The 21,772-nt window shown below is 45.8% G+C and overlaps 1 protein-coding gene across 1 annotated transcript in view; it reads left to right on the forward strand.

Annotated features, from left to right (window-relative positions):
• Positions 1-21,772, forward strand: part of SCTR (secretin receptor) — a 57,197-nt gene that overhangs the window by 8,045 nt on the left and 27,380 nt on the right. The window contains exons 2-6 of the mRNA XM_056534013.1: positions 5,390-5,504; positions 5,774-5,881; positions 15,241-15,344; positions 18,520-18,617; positions 18,933-19,065. Of these exons, the coding sequence (XP_056389988.1) occupies positions 5,390-5,504; positions 5,774-5,881; positions 15,241-15,344; positions 18,520-18,617; positions 18,933-19,065 (558 nt within the window). The remainder of the gene's footprint in view (positions 1-5,389; positions 5,505-5,773; positions 5,882-15,240; positions 15,345-18,519; positions 18,618-18,932; positions 19,066-21,772) is intronic.

Consider the following 21,772-nt stretch of genomic DNA (forward strand, 5'->3'; position numbering starts at 1 on the left):
TGTATATGGGGGGGGGGGTGATAGTGAGTGTCTGTGTATATGGGGGGGGTGATAGTGAGTGTCTGTGTATATGGGGGGGGATAGTGAGTGTCTGTGTATATTGGGGGGGGGGGGGGTTGATAGTGAATGTCTGTGTATATGGGGGGGGGGGTTGATAGTGAGTGTCTGTGTATATGGGGGGGGTGATAGTGAGTGTCTGTGTATATGGGGGGGGTGATAGTGAGTGTCTGTGTATATGGGGGGGTGATAGTGAGTGTCTGTGTATATGGGGGGGGATAGTGAGTGTCTGTGTATATTGGGGGGATAGTGAGTGTCTGTGTATATGGGGGGGGATAGTGAGTGTCTGTGTATATGGGGGGGGGTGATAGTGAGTGTCTGTGTATATGGGGGGGTGATAGTGAGTGTCTGTGTATATGGGGGGGGTGATAGTGAGTGTCTGTGTATATGGGGGGGTGATAGTGAGTGTCTGTGTATATGGGGGGTGATAGTGAGTGTCTGTGTATATGGGGGGGGTGATAGTTATTGTCTGTGTATATGGGGGGGGGGTGATAGTGAGTGTCTGTGTATATGGGGGGTGATAGTGAGTGTCTGTGTATATGGGGGGGGTGATAGTGAGTGTCTGTGTATATGGGGGGGGGGGTGATAGTGAGTGTCTGTGTATATGGGGGGGTGATAGTGAGTGTCTGTGTATATGGGGGGGGGGTGATAGTGAGTGTCTGTGTATATGGGGGGTGATAGTGAGTGTCTGTGTATATGGGGGGGGGGTGATAGTGAGTGTCTGTGTATATGGGGGGGTGATAGTGAGTGTCTGTGTATATGGGGGGGGGGTGATAGTGAGTGTCTGTGTATATGGGGGGGTGATAGTGAGTGTCTGTGTATATGGGGGGGGATAGTGAGTGTCTGTGTATATGGGGGGGGATAGTGAGTGTCTGTGTATATGGGGGGGGGATAGTGAGTGTCTGTGTATATGGGGGGGGGTGATAGTGAGTGTCTGTGTATATGGGGGGGTGATAGTGAGTGTCTGTGTATATGGGGGGGGGGGGGGTGATAGTGAATGTCTGTGTATATGGGGGGGGGTGATAGTGAGTGTCTGTGTATATGGGGGGGGTGATAGTGAGTGTCTGTGTATATGGGGGGGGGGGTGATAGTGAGTGTCTGTGTATTTGAGGGGGGTGATAGTGAGTGTCTGTGTATATGGGGGGGGGTGATAGTGAGTGTCTGTGTATATGGGGGGGGGTGATAGTGAGTGTCTGTGTATATGGGGGGGGGGGGTGATAGTGAGTGTCTGTGTATATGGGGGGTGATAGTTAGTGTCTGTGTATATGGGGGGGGTGATAGTGAGTGTCTGTGTATATGGGGGGGGGGGTGATAGTGAGTGTCTGTGTATATGGGGGGGGGGGGTGATAGTGAGTGTCTGTGTATATGGGGGGGTGATAGTGAGTGTCTGTGTATATGGGGGGGTGATAGTGAGTGTCTGTGTATATGGGGGGGGGTGATAGTGAGTGTCTGTGTATATGGGGGGGTGATAGTGAGTGTCTGTGTATATGGGGGGGGTGATAGTGAGTGTCTGTGTATATGGGGGGGGTGATAGTGAGTGTCTGTGTATATGGGGGGGTGATAGTGAGTGTCTGTGTATATGGGGGGGGGATAGTGAGTGTCTGTGTATTTGAGGGGGGGTGATAGTGAGTGTCTGTGTATATGGGGGGTGATAGTGAGTGTCTGTGTATATGGGGGGGTGATAGTGAGTGTCTGTGTATATGGGGGGGGGGGTGATAGTGAGTGTCTGTGTATATGGGGGGGTGATAGTGAGTGTCTGTGTATATGGGGGGGGATAGTGAGTGTCTGTGTATATTGGGGGGGGGGGGGGGTGATAGTGAATGTCTGTGTATATGGGGGGGGGGTGATAGTGAGTGTCTGTGTATATGGGGGGGGTGATAGTGAGTGTCTGTGTATATGGGGGGGTGATAGTGAGTGTCTGTGTATATGGGGGGGGTGATAGTGAGTGTCTGTGTATATGGGGGGGGATAGTGAGTGTCTGTGTATATAGGGGGATAATGAGTGTCTGTGTATATGGGGGGGGGATAGTGAGTGTCTGTGTATATGGGGGGGTGATAGTGAGTGTCTGTGTATATGGGGGGGGTGATAGTGAGTGTCTGTGTATATGGGGGGGTGATAGTGAGTGTCTGTGTATATGGGGGGGTGATAGTGAGTGTCTGTGTATATGGGGGGGTGATAGTGAGTGTCTATGTATATGGGGGGGGGTGATAGTGAGTGTCTGTGTATATGGGGGGGTGATAGTGAATGTCTGTGTATATGGGGGGGTGATAGTGAGTGTCTGTGTATATGGGGGGGGGGTGATAGTGAGTGTCTGTGTATATGGGGGGGTGATAGTGAGTGTCTGTGTATATGGGGGGGTGATAGTGAGTGTCTGTGTATATGGGGGGGTGATAGTGAGTGTCTATGTATATGGGGGGGGGTGATAGTGAGTGTCTGTGTATATGGGGGGGTGATAGTGAGTGTCTGTGTATATGGGGGGTGATAGTGAGTGTCTGTGTATATGGGGGGGTGATAGTTAGTGTCTGTGTATATGGGGGGGGGGGTGATAGTGAGTGTCTGTGTATATGGGGGGTGATAGTGAGTGTCTGTGTATATGGGGGGGGGTGATAGTGAGTGTCTGTGTATATGGGGGGGGGTGATAATGAGTGTCTGTGTATATGGGGGGGGTGATAGTGAGTGTCTGTGTATATGGGGGGGGATAGTGAGTGTCTGTGTATATGGAGGGGGTGTCATAGTGAGTGTCTGTGTATATGGGGGGGGTGATAGTGAGTGTCTGTGTATATGGGGGGGGTGATAGTGAGTGTCTATGTATATGGGGGGGGGGGGGTGATAGTGAGTGTCTGTGTATATGGGGGGGGGTGATAGTGAATGTCTGTGTATATGGGGGGGGTGATAGTGAGTGTCTGTGTATATGGGGGGTGATAGTGAGTGTCTGTGTATATGGGGGGTGATAGTGAGTGTCTGTGTATATAGGGGGGTGATAGTGAGTGTCTGTGTATCTGGGGGGGTGATAGTGAGTGTCTGTGTATATGGGGGGGGTGATAATGAGTGTCTGTGTATATGGGGGGGGTGATAGTGAGTGTCTGTGTATATGGGGGGTGATAGTTAGTGTCTGTGTATATGGGGGGTGATAGTTAGTGTCTGTGTATATGGGGGGGTGATAGTTAGTGTCTGTGTATATGGGGGGGTGATAGTGAGTGTCTGTGTATATGGGGGGGGGTGATAGTGAGTGTCTGTGTATATGGGGGGGGTGATAATGAGTGTCTGTGTATATGGGGGGGGGGGGTGATAGTGAGTGTCTGTGTATATGGGGGGGGGGTGATAGTGAGTGTCTGTGTATATGGGGGGGGTAGTGAGTGTCTGTGTATATGGGGGGGGGTGATAGTGAGTGTCTATGTATATGGGGGGGGGGGGTGATAGTGAGTGTCTGTGTATATGGGGGGGGGTGATAGTGAGTGTCTGTGTATATGGGGGGGGTGATAGTGAGTGTCTATGTATATGGGGGGGGTGATAGTTAGTGTCTGTGTATATGGGGGGGTGATAGTGAGTGTCTGTGTATATGGGGGGGTGATAGTGAGTGTCTGTGTATATGGGGGGGGGGGGTGATAGTGAGTGTCTGTGTATATGGGGGGGGGGTGATAGTGAGTGTCTGTGTATATGGGGGGGGGTGATAATGAGTGTCTGTGTATATGGGGGGTGATAGTGAGTGTCTGTGTATATGGGGGGTGATAGTTAGTGTCTGTGTATATGGGGGGGTGATAGTGAGTGTCTGTGTATATGGGGGGGGTGATAGTGAGTGTCTGTGTATATGGGGGGGGGTGATAGTGAGTGTCTGTGTATATGGGGGGGGTGATAGTGAGTGTCTGTGTATATGGGGGGGGGGGTGATAGTGAGTGTCTGTGTATATGGGGGGGGTAGTGAGTGTCTGTGTATATGGGGGGGTGATAGTGAGTGTCTGTGTATATGGGGGGGGGGGTGATAGTGAGTGTCTGTGTATATGGGGGGGGGGTGATAGTGAGTGTCTGTGTATATGGGGGGGGACAGTGAGTGTCTGTGTATATGGGGGGGGGGTGTTAGTGAGTGTCTGTGTATATGGGGGGGGGTGATAGTGAGTGTCTGTGTATATGGGGGGAGGGTGATAGTGAGTGTCTGTGTATATGGGGGGGGGGGTGATAGTGAGTGTCTGTGTATATGGGGGGGCGTGATAGTTAGTGTCTGTGTATATGGGGGGGGGTGATAGTGAGTGTCTGTGTATATGGGGGGGTGATAGTGAGTGTCTGTGTATATGGGGGGGGGTGATAGTGAGTGTCTGTGTATATGGGGGGGGTGATAGTGAGTGTCTGTGTATATGGGGGGCGTGATAGTGAGTGTCTGTGTATATGGGGGGGGGTGATAGTGAGTGTCTGTGTATATGGGGGGGGGTGATAGTGAGTGTCTGTGTATATGGGGGGGGGGTGATAGTGAGTGTCTGTGTATATGGGGGGGGGGTGATAGTGAGTGTCTGTGTATATGGGGGGGGGTGTGATAGTGAGAGTCTGTGTATATGGGGGGGGTGATAGTGAGTGTCTGTGTATATGGGGGGGGGTGATAGTGAGTGTCTGTGTATATGGGGGGAGTGATAGTGAGTGTCTGTGTATATATGGGGGGGGGGTGATAGTGAGTGTCTGTGTATATGGGGGGGGATAGTGAGTGTCTGTGTATATGGGGGGGGTGATAGTGAGTGTCTGTGTATATGGGGGGGGATAGTGAGTGTCTGTGTATATGGGGGGGTGATAGTGAGTGTCTGTGTATATGGGGGGGGGGTGATAGTGAGTGTCTGTGTATATGGGGGGGTGATAGTGAGTGTCTGTGTATATGGGGGGGATAGTGAGTGTCTGTGTATATGGGGGGGGTGATAGTGAGTGTCTGTATATGGGGGGATAGTTAGTGTCTGTGTATATGAAGCAGGGGATGGTGAGTGTCTGTGTATATAGGGGATAATAGTGAGGGTCTGTGTATATAGAGTGGGGGAATGGGGTTTTGGTTATATTAAGGGGGGGATAGTGAGTTTCTGTGTATATGGGGGGGGTGATAGTGAGTTTCTGTGTATATAAAGTGGGGGTATTCAATGTCACTTTATATATATATATATATATATATATATATATATACATATATATATATTGAGTGTGTGGGGTGGGGGGTGGGGGGGTAGCGTCTTTGATGTTCTTCTTTTTGGATCCTAACCAGTGTTCACATTGGATCCTGCAGAATAGGCCGCTCTTTCTGTCTGCTCTATGACTTACCTGTCTATGGCAGATCCTTAGAGCTGATGCTTTTGTTGCCCCTACAGGTAGGGGGCGCTCATCTGCTGTGTGACCTGCTGGCTGTGATGGAGAAGGAGAAAGAGACGTGCCTAGAGTCTCTGGCCCTCTTCAATGTCTCTGCTGCCACCTGGTTCCCAGAAGGTGAGTTGCAGCTTGTGGTGTAGAATTTTATTGTCTACATCAGTGTTTCCCCAAGCAGAGTGACTTCAGCTGTTGCAAAACTACAACTCCCAGCATGCCCGGACAGCCAACGGCTGTCCGGGCATGCTGGGAGTTGTAGTTTTGCAACAGCTGGAGGTACGCTGGCTTGGGAAACACTGGTCTACACCTATTGACAATGCCAGTATATGTGGTATAAACTTATGGGCGCCACCACTTGCCGCCATTGATGAGTCTGCGCTATGTTGCAGGTTGTACAGGGAAGTGGGATAACGTCAGCTGCTGGCCCCCCACCCCGGTGGGTCACACCGCCTCCATTCCTTGTCCTGAGATCCTGCAGATCATTACAGGGACCAAAGGTGAGTGCAAAGGGGAACATAGAGGACACGCACTTATACGCATTGGAATGCTATTATTGACGTTATTAACCCCTTAAGGACTCAGACAATTTTATTTTTTACGTTTTCGTTTTTTCCTCCTCGCCTTCAAAAAAATCATAACTCTTTTATATTTTCATCCACAGACTAGTATAAGGGATTGTTTTTTGCGCGACCAGTTGTCCGTTGTAATGCCATCACTCACTTTACCATAAAATGTATGGCGCAACCAAAAAAATACTATTTGTGTGGGGAAATTAAAAAGAAAACCACAATTTAGCAAATTTTGGAAGGCTTTGTTTTCACGCCAAACAATTTACGGTAAAAATGACATGTGATTTTTATTCTTTGGGTCAATACGATTAAAATGATACCCGTGATAACGTACTTTTCTATTACTGTTGCGCTTAAAAAAAATCGCAAACTGTTTAACCAAATTAGTACGTTTAAAATCCCCCCTATTTTGAAGACCTATAACTTTTTCATTTTTCCGTATAAGCGGCGGTATGAGGGCTCATTTTTTGCGCCGTGATCTGTACTTTTTATTGATACCATATTTGCTTATATAAAACTTTTAATACTTTTTGTTATGATTTTTTTTGGGAATAAAATGTTATAAAAAAGCAGCTATTTTGGACTTTTTTTTATTATTATTTTTTTTTTACATTCACGCTGTTCACCGTACGGTATCATTAACATGTTATTTTAATAGTTGGGATATTTACGTACGCGGCGATACCAAATATGTATATAAAAATTTTTTTTTACACTTTTTGGGGGTGAAATAGGGAAAATGGGACAATTAACATTTTTATTGGGGGAGGGGGTTTTAAAAAATTTTTTTTTTACTTTTTTTATATATTTTTTTACTTTGATTTGTACACTTTTATAGTCCCCATAGGGGACTATTTATAGCAATCATTCGATTACTAATACTGTTCAGTGCTATGCATAGGGTATAGCACTGATCAGTATTATCGGTCATCTTCTGCTCTGCTCTGGTCTGCTCGATCACAGACCAGAGCAGAAGACCCATGGAAGGCCGCGAAGCCAGGTGAGGGGACCTCCGGCCGCCATGCTGGATGATCAGATCGCCGCTGCAGCGCTGCGGGCGATCCGATCATCCATTTTAGTGTCCACAATGCTGCAGATGCTGTGATCTGTATTGATCACGGCATCTAAGGGGTTAATGGCGGACATCCGCGCGATCGCGGATGTCCACCATTACTGGTGGGTCCCTGGCTGCTATCAGCAGCCGGGACCTGCCGCGCATGACGCAAGCATCGCTCCAATGCTCGCGGATGTGCATAGGACTTAAATGTACGTCCTGGTGCGTTAAGTACCAGCTCACCAGGACGTACATTTATGTCCTGCGTCGTTAAGGGGTTAAAGGAGTTGAAAAAAAATTCAAATCAACTGGTGCTAGAAAGTTATACAGATTTATATTACTTCCATATAAAAATCTTAATCCTTCCAGTACTTATCAGCTGCTGCATGCTCCAGAGAAAGTTGTGTGGTTCTTTCCGGTCTGACCACAGTGCTCTCTGCTGACACCTCTGTCCATGTCAGGAACTGTTCAGAGTAGGAGAGGTTTGCTATGGGGATTTGCTCCTACCGAGAAGCCCAGAAGCTAAATAAGTATTTGACCCCCTATCAATCAGCAAGATTTCTGGCTCCCAGGTGTCTTTAATATAGGTGACGAGCTGAGATTAGGAGCACTCTCTTAAAGGGAACACTCCTAATCTCGGCTTCTTACTTGTATAATAGACATCTGTCCACAGAATCAATCAGATTCCAAACTCTCCACCACGGTCAAGACCAAAGAGCCGTCCAATGATGTCAGTGAGAAGATTGTAACCTACACAAGGCTGGAATGGCCTACAAGACCATCGCCAAGCAGCTCGGGGAGAAGTTTACAACAGTTGGTGCCATTATTCCCCATGGAGTGTCATACGTATTGTAGGCCCCAAGATGAATCACTATGATGATGTCAGGACATTTTGTATGTTGACCTAAGTGGAATTCATTGAAAGGTCACAGTATCTCTAAAAATGTGTATTCCTTTGTGTGGTAGGCCTCTGGGGTAGGGGTAGTGTAGTCAGGGTTTTGCTTTAGTATATCAGGGGTTAAGGTTAACCATATTGTTCGTGATGCCAGGCTGAGGGCTAGTATGCTGAGGTAATTCTCCGGCCTATCACCGCCCTTCCCAGTAACGATAGGCGCATGCGAATAATGACTGAAGGTCCACAAGGTAGCTGAACTTGAACTTGGATAAACCTTACTTAAAAGGCTTGCGGTACATCCAATGAACAGCAACAGTCTCATTCAAACAGTCTCTATACACTTCAGTGACTAACAGTTGTTGCGGACCTTGACTTTGGATATAAGTCTCTGAATTTAGGGTTAATTGCGAAGATCCGTCCGGATTTAAGGGATAGATAAGGTCCGGCGATCTTGCAGAGTGCTTAGGGATTGATACATTCACGGTTTTGTAATAATCAGCCCTCGCCGCAAGGCTCAGGCCGAAACTCACGGATGACAGCAGTGCAGATCCTTCTCTCACAAGAGCCCACGAGGAAAGAGATGTTGCTTGCTTGGCTGCACAGGAACAAGAGAGCGAGCAATGGCCGCCGCGCCCTTATATGGGCAGGGGCGGGCCATTTGATTGGTCCGAATAACTGTCACTCACCGTTACAAGGAACGATGGGTGCAATACGTCATAGGGACCTCCAAAGGTCCTTAAGCAAAAACCATAGAGTTTACCTGATCACGTGACCCGCAGGTCCTGCCACGCTCCGTGCAGGTAATTAACCAATTATATACATTTGTATGATTATATTTATATACATCCTGAATAAACTGTTAAATTACTAATACCTAGATGAGAGGTGACAAGGGGCGGACTAGATAAGAAGGACCCCGACGTCCTAAGGACTCTGGCTATGGGGACCTATATACAGGTACCGTATAGGATGTGGTACCGGGACACCACATTTGAATTTTTGTAAAGGTGTTATCTATTCTAAGAGAAATGTAGACAGAAACCAAAACATTGGCAAAGTCTTGAGATAAACAAATACAGTGGTCCCTCAACATACGACGGTAATCCGTTCCAAATGGACCATCGTTTGTTGAAACCATCGTATGTTGAGGGATCCGTGCAATGTAAAGTATAGGACAGTGGTCTACAACCTGCGGACCTCCAGATGTTGCAAAACTACAACACCCAGCATGCCCGGACAGCCAACGGCTGTCCGGGCATGCTGGGTGTTGTAGTTTTGCAACATCTGTACGTCCGTAGGTTGAAGACCACTGTTAGAGGAAGTTGTACTCACCTGTCCCCGTCACTCCGGACCGTCGCCGCTGCCCTGGATGTCGCCCTCCATCGCTGTCGCCGCGTCCCCGAGGTGTCCCCGACGCTCCGGCAAGGCCTCTGCTTCCCCAGCATCCGCGCTCTCCGTCGCCGCCATCACATCGCTACGCACGCCGCTCCTATTGGATGACGGGACGGCGTGCGCAGCGACGTGATGACGACGAGAGAGAGCGCCGACGATACAGGGGATCCCGAAGAGGACGCGCCGGAGCCCCGAGGACAGGTAAGTGATCGTCAGTGGACCACATGGGGCACCGTAAACGGCTATCCGGTGGCAGCTGAAGCAGTCTGCGCTGTCGGATAGCCGTTAATGCGATGGCCCCGACATACAAAAGCATCGCATGTTGATGCTGCTTTCAACATGCGATGGCCTCTGAGAGGCCATCGTATGTTGAAATGATCGTATGTCGGGGCCATCGTAGGTCGGGGGTCACTGTACTAGAGATCTTTCAATCTTAGGCTGCGTTCACATCACGATTTCTCCATCCGACTTGACTAAACGATTTTATAACCTAAAATCGTATATGAAATCGTATATAAAGTCGGATCCATTGACCACCATTAAAAAATAGGATCCATTACACACATCCGATTTGATCCGCATCCGATTTCACACGACTTTTGTTCGGGTCTGAAATCGGGTGCTCAAGTCGGATGGAGAAATCGTGATGTGAACGCAGCCTTAGCTGTGGTAGCTGCGATTAAACACAATGGCCCTGGTTTACTAAGAGTGTTGTGTAGGTTTCTTTGTGGGTTTTAATTCCCTACAATTTTTTTCCCACGGTATTTACTAAGGTTTCCCTACATTTTCCCCTTTTCCTATATTTTGCTTTTTTTTTTTACACGTTCTGATCTGACTGATCATTTTTGGTGACCATGCCCCCTTTTCCAAGACGACCATGCCCCTTTTTCGGGTTTTCTCAGTAAAAGGGAGTTAGTCGGGCTTTTTTCAATTCTGGAACTAATTCTGGTGATGGCATCAGGTCTGCCATAGTAAATGAGGGCAAATAGGTGTTATATGTACTAACCTAGAGACACCGGGGGACTGTAAATAAAAGACATGTTCCTAAGAGTCAGTCAACAAGGTGCAGAATCATCAGAAAAATGTGAAATGAAGCTTGATGAATTACTTCATTAAACCATCCCTATATATGATCCAATAATGTGATCAATATACCATTGATATGCTGCATTGTCATATTATAACAGGAATTATATATACATGTATGTATATATCACTTATAGTGAATTTAATCATACAATACACTGTTATAATAAATGATTAGCTGTGATGTCATGTGACTAGAACCTGATTTCCATACACACACTCACCCCGTCTTTATTGGATGACATGATATTTGTTTGGGTGGATCTTTAAGATAGGATACAGGTTAAAAACATGTGTAAGTGAGACATAGGGGATCCTGATCACAGAACCCCATCACTGAAGTCCCTAGAGGCAAGATGAAGGGGCAGAGCCAGGGGGATAGCTTTATTTCCTAATAATCTCTACTCTAATGACCGGTTATGACTATAGGCGTTTCCATGGACCCCGGGCAGCCATCTTTCCTTTATCCAGAAGTGCAACTATGCATACTCTCGATACACAGGTTTCTTATTTGATTAAGCTACCTCATTTTTAATGTGGACGGAATTATATCATGTAGATGAGCAGAACTGGTTTTATATAATCTCTATATTGAGATGGTAAAGTTAGTTTATAAACCACACCCCCTTCTACTGCAGATGAATGGGGCGTGTCTTATGGGGATCAATTCATTCAAATATTGCATATAGCATAGTCTATGGATCTTTCTCTGCTCCACCCCATGATATACTAATTCCCACAAAGAAACTTAAAGGGGTACTCTGGTGCTCAGCATTTGGAACAAACTGTTCCGAACCCTGGAGCCGGTGCCGGGAGCTCGTGACGCCATAGCCCCGCCCCTTCATTACATCACACCCCGCCTCCTTAATGCAAGTCTATGGGAGGGGGCGTGACGGCTTGGCAACTGTTCTGGGTGGGTTCCTAGCTTTACCGTGCATACATTTATAATAAACGTCATGGCATTCATACGGTACATACTTGCATAGCAGCTATACTGAGCATAAGTTTCATACTGCTTGTCACATCTGTAGGGGGCATGCTTTTAGTTATTGTTGCTCATAGGTATCTTGCATTCATAGCATTCATCATGTATACGGTCATAGCAATTATACCATGCTTATGTTCATGACATTCCATGCACACAACAATAGCAGTTATCATGTTAAGGCACATATCAATAAAACACACACATAGTGGCTGCTATGCCTGCGGGGTGGATGCATTGTTTTAGTGGTTGTTTCTGACACTTCTTCAAGGCAAATATGTGGACACATAGGAAGTTGTTTACCTGTCATGCCTCCCATGTTGGCAAAGGGGATGAACTGCAGTGTTATTGTTACTGTCACGTCTTAGAACAATAAGTTTGCGAGAGATAGGTGGTGGTATACCAGTCATGTCTGCCTCGTTTCAGGCACCATGGTTACGCTAAGATCTGTCACGTCAACAAGCACGTTGATTACGCAAAGACCTGTCACATCTACAGGCACAAGGTTTTCACAAAGACCTGTCACATCTACAGGCATCATGGTTATGCAGAGACCTGTCACGTCTTCAGGCACGATGGTTGCACAAAGACCTGTCACGTCTACAGACATCATGGTTGCGCAATGACCTGTCACGTTTACAGGCACAAGGGTTTTTGCAAAGACCTGTTACATCTACAGGCACGATGAGTGCACAAAGACCTGTCACATCTACAGGCACGATGGTTGCACAAAGACCTGTCACATCTACAGGCACGATGGTTGCGCAATCATCGGTCATGTCTGTAGGCACGACTGTTTTGCAAAGTCCTGTAAAATTGCAGGCATGATGATTTTGTAGGGACCTGTCACCTGCAGTGGGTTATCACTTGACTATATAGTCGAAGTCTTCAGGTAAGGTACATACATGAGTCTCATTTTTGGTCTACAGGCGATGTGGCCCCGCAAGAGCATTGTCTCCAAAGGTCTGTCATGTAGTCAGGTTCTTACTTTGCATTCACTTGACAGTTTATTTTGCCTCTTATTTTGGGGTAGCACTATGTCTTACCTGACAAGCATCTGTCAGTGTCCCTTTTGTAGTGCTGTCACAGGTAGTGTCTCAGTTAGTATGTCAGCTTGTTCTTGTTTTCAGTGTCGTTCTCTCAGAGTGGGCGATACTACCACAGCTTCTCAGGTACAAGGACCGCCTCAAGTTTTCTAGTTGGCAGATGCAACTCTTTTTGTCAGGCACGGTAGAGTCTAGTATAGTGTATGTGATGTTTGATGTCAAGTGTGTGGTTTGTTTGTTAGTTATGAATATTGTCTTTCATCCTACTAAGTTGACTTTTGCCCTCTATAGGCGTCTCCTCGAACGCGGTTCATGGCACACTTCTGACCGCTTTGCTAAGTTTAAGGTTTTCATACAGGTATGTATGCAATGTTGCAGACTCCAGCACGTTTGGAGCCCATTAGGGCTGTATTTGTGAGAGGGGCGTGAGTATTTCACACACCCTGAACCTGTAGGTGGGGCATATAGGAATCATGGGAGGGGCATGAGCATATAAGGCCCCTGCTCCATACAGGAGGGCGTACGTGACGTTTTGCGGAACCCTCCCAACCCTCCCCTATTTTATTCTTTTATTATAGGGGATGCCCTCTACAGGGATGCCCTCGGACGCGGTTCATGGCGCACCTCTGACCGCTTTCATGTGGCCTTCATGTTTTTTTTGGTTGGTTTTATGGGAAATCATGTCAAGCATGTGAGTTGAGCGGTGAGCATCATGTACTGACTTCTATGAAGAGGGTTGTGGGCATGCTTTGTGACCTGAGGAGGGAGGAGGTGAAGTGTGACCATCACATATTGTGAATGGTGGATCCTATGTTATCTATATATAGGAGTGACCAATCTTTATATTCCCGCCTATGATGATAGTCAGCTGACCCCTCCCTATGTTCATAATGAATGACTTTGTCCTTTTATACTAATCTAATTTCATGGTAATGAGATTACTATTGGACCCACCCTCTTATGGTAATTAGAAGGCTAATGACTCTCCTCCTGTAATTATCCTAAGGTACATGAGAAGTGAAAACTGCAGGAATTCTGGGTTTATTTATTTTTGTTTTAAATAGAGAATGTGACATGGAAAATAACTTAAAAATCAGAAAAAATTAATAAATGTTTAACTTGAAAACACAAGGTGGTTTTTTGATGTCACGTATCTTCTTACTCCTAATACTCAGCGATGAGTTTCTGCTGTGCAGTGTAATAGATCAGGGCTGAGGGGAGAGCGCCCCCTGCTGTTCAGTGTAGTAGATCAGGGCTGAAGGGAGAGCGCCCCCTGCTGTGCAGTGTAGTAGATCAGGTCTGAGGGGAGGGCGCCCCCTGCTGATTATTGTAGTAGATCAGGGCTGAGAGGAGAGCGCCCCCTGCTGTTTATTGTAGTAGATCAGGGCTGAGGGGAGAGCGCCCCCTGCTGATTATTGTAGTAGATTATTGCTGAGGGGAGAGAGCCCCCTGCTGATTATTGTAGTAGATCAGGGCTGAGGGGAGAGCGCCCCCTGCTGATTATTGTAGTAGATTATTGCTGAGGGGAGAGCACCCCCTGCTGATTATTGTAGTAGATCAGGGCTGAGGGGAGAGCGCCCCCTGCTGATTATTGTAGTAGATTATTGCTGAGGGGAGAGAGCCCCCTGCTGATTATTGTAGTAGATCAGGGCTGAGGGGAGAGCGCCCCCTGCTGATTATTGTAGTAGATTATTGCTGAGGGGAGAGAGCCCCCTGCTGATTATTGTAGTAGATTATTGCTGAGGGGAGGGTACCCCCTGCTGATTATTGTAGTAGATTATTGCTGAGGGGAGAGAGCCCCCTGCTGATTATTGTAGTAGATCAGGGCTGAGGGGAGAGCGCCCCCTGCTGATTATTGTAGTAGATTATTGCTGAGGGGAGAGAGCCCCCTGCTGATTATTGTAGTAGATTATTGCTGAGGGGAGGGTACCCCCTGCTGATTATTGTAGTAGATTATTGCTGAGCGGAGAGAACCCCCTGCTGATTATTGTAGTAGATCAGGGCTGAGGGGAGAGAGCCCCCTGCTGATTATTGTAGTAGATTATTGCTGAGGGGAGAGCACCGCCTGCTGATTATTGTAGTAGATCAGGGCTGAGGGGAGAGAGCCCCCTGCTGATTATTGTAGTAGATTATTGCTGAGGGGAGAGAGCCCCCTGCTGATTATTGTAGTAGATTATTGCTGAGGGGAGGGCGCCCCCTGCTGATTATTGTAGTAGATTATTGCTGAGGGGAGAGAGCCCCCTGCTGATTATTGTAGTAGATTATTGCTGAGGGGAGGGCGCCCCCTGCTGATTATTGTAGTAGATTATTGCTGAGGGGAGAGCACCGCCTGCTGATTATTGTAGTAGATTATTGCTGAGGGGAGAGAGCCCCCTGCTGATTATTGTAGTAGATTATTGCTGAGGGGAGGGCGCCCCCTGCTGATTATTGTAGTAGATTATTGCTGAGGGGAGAGCACCGCCTGCTGATTATTGTAGTAGATTATTGCTGAGGGGAGAGCGCCCCCTGCTGTTTATTGTAGTAGATCAGGGCTGAGGGGAGAGCGCCCCCTGCTGATTATTGTAGTAGATTATTGCTGAGGGGAGAGAGCCCCCTGCTGATTATTGTAGTAGATTATTGCTGAGGGGAGAGCGCCCCCTGCTGATTATTGTAGTAGATTATTGCTGAGGGGAGAGAGCCCCCTGCTGATTATTGTAGTAGATTATTGCTGAGGGGAGAGAGCCCCCTGCTGATTATTGTAGTAGATTATTGCTGAGGGGAGGGCGCCCCCTGCTGTTGACTGTGCAGACAGCTGTTTTTAGTGATTTTTGCTGTTTTGCTGTATACCAGGCACAGTGAATCGGAACTGTACAGAAGATGGATGGTCAGCACCTTTCCCCCCAGTGGACATAGCCTGCAACTATAACATCAGTGACACAGAGTACGAGGACATGGTAAGTGTGAGTACGAGGACATGGTGAGTGTGAGTACGAGGACATGGTGAGTATGAGTATTACATCAGTGACACAGAGTACAAGGACATGGTGAGTGTGAGCACGAGGACATGGTGAGTGTGAGTAGGAGGACATGGTCAGTGTGAGTACGAGGACATGGTGAGTGTGAGTATAACATTAGTGACACAGAGTACAAGGACATGGTGAGTGTGAGTACGAGGACTTGGTGAGTGTGAGTACGAGGACATGGTGAGTGTGAGTATAACATCAGTGACACAGAGTACAAGGACATGGTGAGTGTGAGTACGAGGACATGGTGAGTGTGAGTAGGAGGACATGGTCAGTGTGAGTACGAGGACATGGTGAGTGTGAGTACGAGGACATGGTGAGTGTGAGTAAAACATTAGTGACACAGAGTACAAGGACATGGTGAGTGTGAGTACGAGGACATGGTGAGTGTGAGTACGAGGACATGGTGAGTATGAGTATAACATCAGTGACACAGAGTACAAGGACATGGTCAGTGTGAGTACGAAAACATGGTCAGTAGAGGCAAATTATTCCTGGACATCCTGTATGATGACCGTCCTGGAGAAAGATAATGAACGCTGTAACAATTAATTTCTGTTTGAATATAAAAATATACTGTGTTGTAGTTATTAATGTGTTACTGCCATCTGGTGGTTACAAAGAGATGCAGTCATTTCACCCCTAATATACTACAGCCGTAATATACTACATCACTTCACACACACCCCTCCCCCTATACTGCAGGTATAATATACTACATCCCTACACCACCGATATACTGCAGGTATTACATACTATATCACTGCACGCCTGATATACTACAGCTGTAATATACTACATCACTGCACCCCCCCCCCGACATACTACAGGTATATGATCCTACATCACTACACCCCTGATTTAATACAGCTGTGATATAGTCATATCATTACACTCCTTATATACTACAGCTGTAATATACTTTATCACTACACCCCTGATATGCTACAGCTGTAATATACTACATCACTACACCCCTGATATACTTCAGCTATGATACACTACATCACTGCATGCCTGATATACTACAGCTGTAATATACTACATCACTGCACCCCTGATATACTACAGCTGTAATATACTACATCACTACACCCCTGATAAACCCCTGTAATATACTATATCACTGCACCCCTGATATACTACATCACTACACCCCTGATATACTACTGCTGTAATATACTACATCTCTACACCCCTGATATACTACTGCTGTAATATACTACATCACTACACCCCTGATATACTACTGCTGTAATATACTACATCACTACACCCCTGATATACTACTGCTGTAATATACTACATCACTGCATGCCTGATATACTACAGCTGTAATATACTACTTCACTACAGCCCTAATATACTACAGCTGTAATATACTACATCACTACATCCCTGATATACTACAGCTGTAATATACTACATCACTGCACCACTGATATACTACAGCTGTAATTTACTACACCAATGTACCCCTGATATACTACTGCTGTAATATACTACATCACTGCACCCCTGATATACTACTGCTGTAACATACTACATCACTACACCCCTGATATACTACTGCTGTAATGTACTACATCACTACACCCCTGATATACTACTGCTGTAATATACTGTATCACTCTAACCCTGATATACTACAGCTGTAATATACTATATCACTACACCCTGATATACTACAGCTGTAATATACTACATCCCTACACCCCTGATATACTACTGCTGTAATATACTATATCACTGCACCCCTGATATACTACAGCTGTAATATACTATATCACTGCACCCCTGATATACTACTGCTGTAATATACTACATCACTACACCCCTGATATACTACTGCTGTAATATACTACATCACTACACCCCTGATATACTACAGCTGTAATATACTACATCACTGCACCCCTGATATACTACTGCTGTAATATACTACATCACTGCACTCCTGATATACTACTGCTGTAATATACTACATCACTGCACCCCTGATATACTACTGCTGTAATATGCTAATATGCTACATCACTACACCCCTGATATACTACTGCTGTAATATACTACGTCACTACACCCCTGATATACTACTGCTGTAATATACTACATCACTACACCCCTAATATACTACAGCTGTAATATACTACATCACTGCACCCCTGATATACTACTGCTGTAATATACTACATCACTGCACTCCTGATATACTACTGCTGTAATATGCTAATATGCTACATCACTACACCCCTGATATACTACTGCTGTAATATACTACATCACTACACCCCTGATATACTACTGCTGTAATATCCTTCATCACTGCACCCCTGATATACTACTGCTGTAATATACTACATCACTACACCCCTAATATACTACAGCTGTAATATACTACATCACTGCACCCCTGATATACTACTGCTGTAATATGCTACATCACTACACCCCTGATATACTACTGCTGTAATATACTACATCACTCCACCCCTGATATACTACTACTGTAATATACTACATCACTCCACCCCTTATATACTACTGCTGTAATATACTACATCACTCCACCCCTGATATACTACTACTGTAATATACTACATCACTACACCCCTGATATACTACTGCTGTAATATACTACATCACTGAATGCCTGATATACTACAGCTGTAATATACTATATCACTGCACCCCTGATATACTACTGCTGTAATATACTACATCACTGCACCCCTGCTATACTACTGCTGTAATATACTACATCACTCCACCCCTGATATACTACTGCTGTAATATACTACATCACTACACCCCTGATATACTACTGCTGTAATATACTACATCACTGCATGCCTGATATACTACAACTGTAATATACTATATCACTGCACCCCTGATATACTACTGCTGTAATATACTACATCACTACACCCCTGATATACTACTACTGTAATATACTACATCACTACACCCCTGATATACTACTGCTGTAATATACTACATCACTGCATGCCTGATATACTACAGCTGTAATATACTATATCACTGCACCCCTGATATACTACAGCTGTAATATTCTAATTTTATTATATGTCTTATATTACAGCAGGAGTATTACATGCACCTGAAGACCCTGTACACTGTGGGATATGGGACGTCCCTGAGCTCTCTGGTCCTGGCTCTTGTTGTCCTATTGTCTTTTCGGTGAGATACAATAATGTGTGCGATGGGGAGATGAGATTGTGAGCTCCTGGGTTTGGTTATGTTGGGAACGATCTGTTGTGTAAGATATTAGAGAGCAGAAGAATGAATGTTTTTAGTTATTAAATAAATGAAAGCAAATAAAATACATAAAAATGATGCGTTTCCGGTCTGTGTGTAGGAGTTTAGATTGTGAGCTCCTGGTGTCACTGATATATCTTTGTGTTGGATGTCATGAATGGGTGGTACATGAATAGGCTGTGCTGATCATGGAGCAGTATATAGCTATGGTTCATATATTTATGTTGCTGGGTGCAGGAGACTGCGCTGTACACGGAACTACATCCACATGAACCTCTTCTCTTCATTCATCCTCCGGGCCTTGTCCATCTTTATCAAGGACGCCGTGCTCTTCTCCGTGGATGATGTCAACCACTGCAACGTCTACCTGGTAAGGACGACTGTAGAGGTAAGACAACCAACAAATTACCTGCGGTAGATGGGACCAGGACACTGCAACTGGACAGGTAATGAAGTTAATGTTGGAAGAAAGAAAAATGGGCAGGTGTAAGGATCTGAGCGACTGTGACAAGGGTTAAATAGTGATGTGTAGAGTCAGGCAACCGATGACCAGGAGCAGGGTTATGGGAACCTAAGGCTCATTGATATGGGGGAGGGGTGTAATGAAGAGACAGGAGTGTGTAATGAAGAGACCGGGAGTGTAATGAAGAGACAGGGGTGTGTAATGATGAGACAATAGGTGTAATGAAGAGACAGGAGTGTGTAATGAAGAGACAGGGGTGTAATGAAGAGACAGGGTTTTGTAATGAAGAGACAGGGAGTGTAATGAAGAGACAGGGATGTGTAATGAAGAGACAATAGGTGTAATGAAGAGACGGAGTGTGTAATGAAGAAACAGGGGAATGTAATGAAGATACAGGTTGTGTAATGCAGAGACGGGAATGTAATGAAGAGAGAAGGGGTGCAATGAAGAGACAGTTGAGTGTAATGAAGAGACAGGGGTGTGTAATAAAGAGAGACAGGGGAATGTAATGAAGAGACAGCGTGTGTAATGAAGAGACGGAGTGTAATGAAGAGACAGGGGGCGTAATGAAGAGACAGGGAGTGTAATGAAGAGACAGGGTTGCGTAATGAAGAGACAGGGATGTGTAATGAAGAGACAGGGGTGTGTAATGATGAGACAATAGGTGTAATGAAGAGACAGGGAGTGTAATGAAGAGACAATAGGTGTAATGAAGAGACGGAGTGTGTAATGAAGAGACAGGGGGTGTAATGAAGAGACAGGGAGTGTAATGAAGAGACAGGGAGTGTAATGAAGAGACAATAGGTGTAATGAAGAGACGGAGTGTGTAATGAAGAGACAGGGGGTGTAATGAAGAGACAATAGGTGTAATGAAGAAACGGGAATGTAATGAAAATACAGGGTGTGTAATGCAGAGACGGGAATGTAATGAAGAGAGGTGTGCAATGAAGAGACAGTTGAATGTAATGAAGAGACAGTGTGTGTAATGAAGAGACGGAGGGTAATGAAGAGACAGGGGGTGTAATGAAGAGGCAGGGAGTGTAATGAAGAGACAGGGGGTGTAATGAAGAGACAGGGAGTGCAATGAAGAAACAGGGGAATGTAATGAAGATACAGGGTGTGTAATGCAGAAACGGGAATGTATTGAAGGGAGAAGCGATGCAATGAAGAGACAGTTGAGTGTAATGAAGAGACAGGGGTGTGTAATAAAGAGAGACAGTTGAATGTAATGAAGAGACAGCTTGTGTAATGAAGAGACAGGGTTGTGTAATGAAGAGACAGGGAGTGCAATGAAGAGACAGGTTTGTATAATGAAGAGACAGGGAGTGTAATGAAGGGACAGGGGTGTAATGAAGAGACAGGGTTGTGTAATGAAGAGACAGGGAGTGTAATGAAGAGACAGGGGTGTGTAATTAGAGACAGAGTGTGTAATGAAGAGACAGGGAGTGTAATGAAGAGACAGGGAGTGTAATGAAGAGACAGGAGGTGTAATGAAGTGACGGTAAGTGTAAGAAAGAGACAGGGAGTGTAATGATGAGACAGGGGCTGTAATGAAGGACCCACCTTTTTCTGGATGTTGGACAAGGAAACTGTGGGAGCTGCTCGTGCTTGTCCTCTCGTCTAGTGATCTGATCTGTTCACCATGTGTGCCCTCACATAACAACTGCCCCCAGCACCTCCTACCAGCTTGGGCACAATGCCCAAGAATCTGCAGTGGCTTAACAGAATGATTTATAATCATATCGGCCTGAGGCACAACTACTGTATATGACCAGTTCTGGAACCATGAGACATTTCTATCTGGGTGCCTTATATTTCTTGTCAATGAGTTTATGGGGTAAGCTTGTGGGGTATAGGGTATATGGGGTGTATCTGTGCAGTGATGAAAGGGTGCTGGTTTAAACCTTAACTGTCGTGATGCCAGGATGAGGGCTCCTCGATATATACTTGTCCTATCGCCACCCGTCCCAAGAACGAGAGGGAGGAATAAATGATTGTCCACAACCAGAGATTCAGAAAACTGTAGAAAACTTTACTGCAGATTTTATGCAGAGGTAAAACAGGAGCAGTCTTTACATATTTACAGTCTTTGATGATCCTGACAGTTGGTTGTGACCTTGTGAGTATAAGCTCTGGAGATTGATTTATGCTGTTCCGCTGGATTTAGGGGATTGGTTTTAGGTCCAGCAGTCACGCAAGCTTTAGCGGGGATTTGATTTAGTAACTCACGGTTAGTAAGTTGCGGGATTGTGAGGCTTCAGGCCTGGTTTTGCCTGGTAAGTCGCACGGATCTCCTCTCTCTGCTAGAACCCAAGAGATGCTGCTTGCTTTGCAGCTCAGGAGCAAGAGCGCAAGAGAAGAGCCAGAGGATTGGCTGGCAGCTCCCTTATATGGGCAGGGGCTGGCCTTGAGCTGATTGGTTCATCCCAACTGTCTGTCCTTTACACAAAGGATTATGGTAGAACATGTGACTACCCACGTGACCTGGAAGGTCCTTTAGCATACCATAACAGTAGAAACATAAGTCATGTGACCTAAGGTCCTGCAGACACTATATAGATCAATACATTACACTAATTATATACATGTAACACATAAAATTAAAGAATGAAAA

Source organism: Hyla sarda, chromosome 8 (genome assembly GCF_029499605.1).
Source record: "Hyla sarda isolate aHylSar1 chromosome 8, aHylSar1.hap1, whole genome shotgun sequence".
Taxonomy (NCBI): domain Eukaryota; kingdom Metazoa; phylum Chordata; class Amphibia; order Anura; family Hylidae; genus Hyla; species Hyla sarda.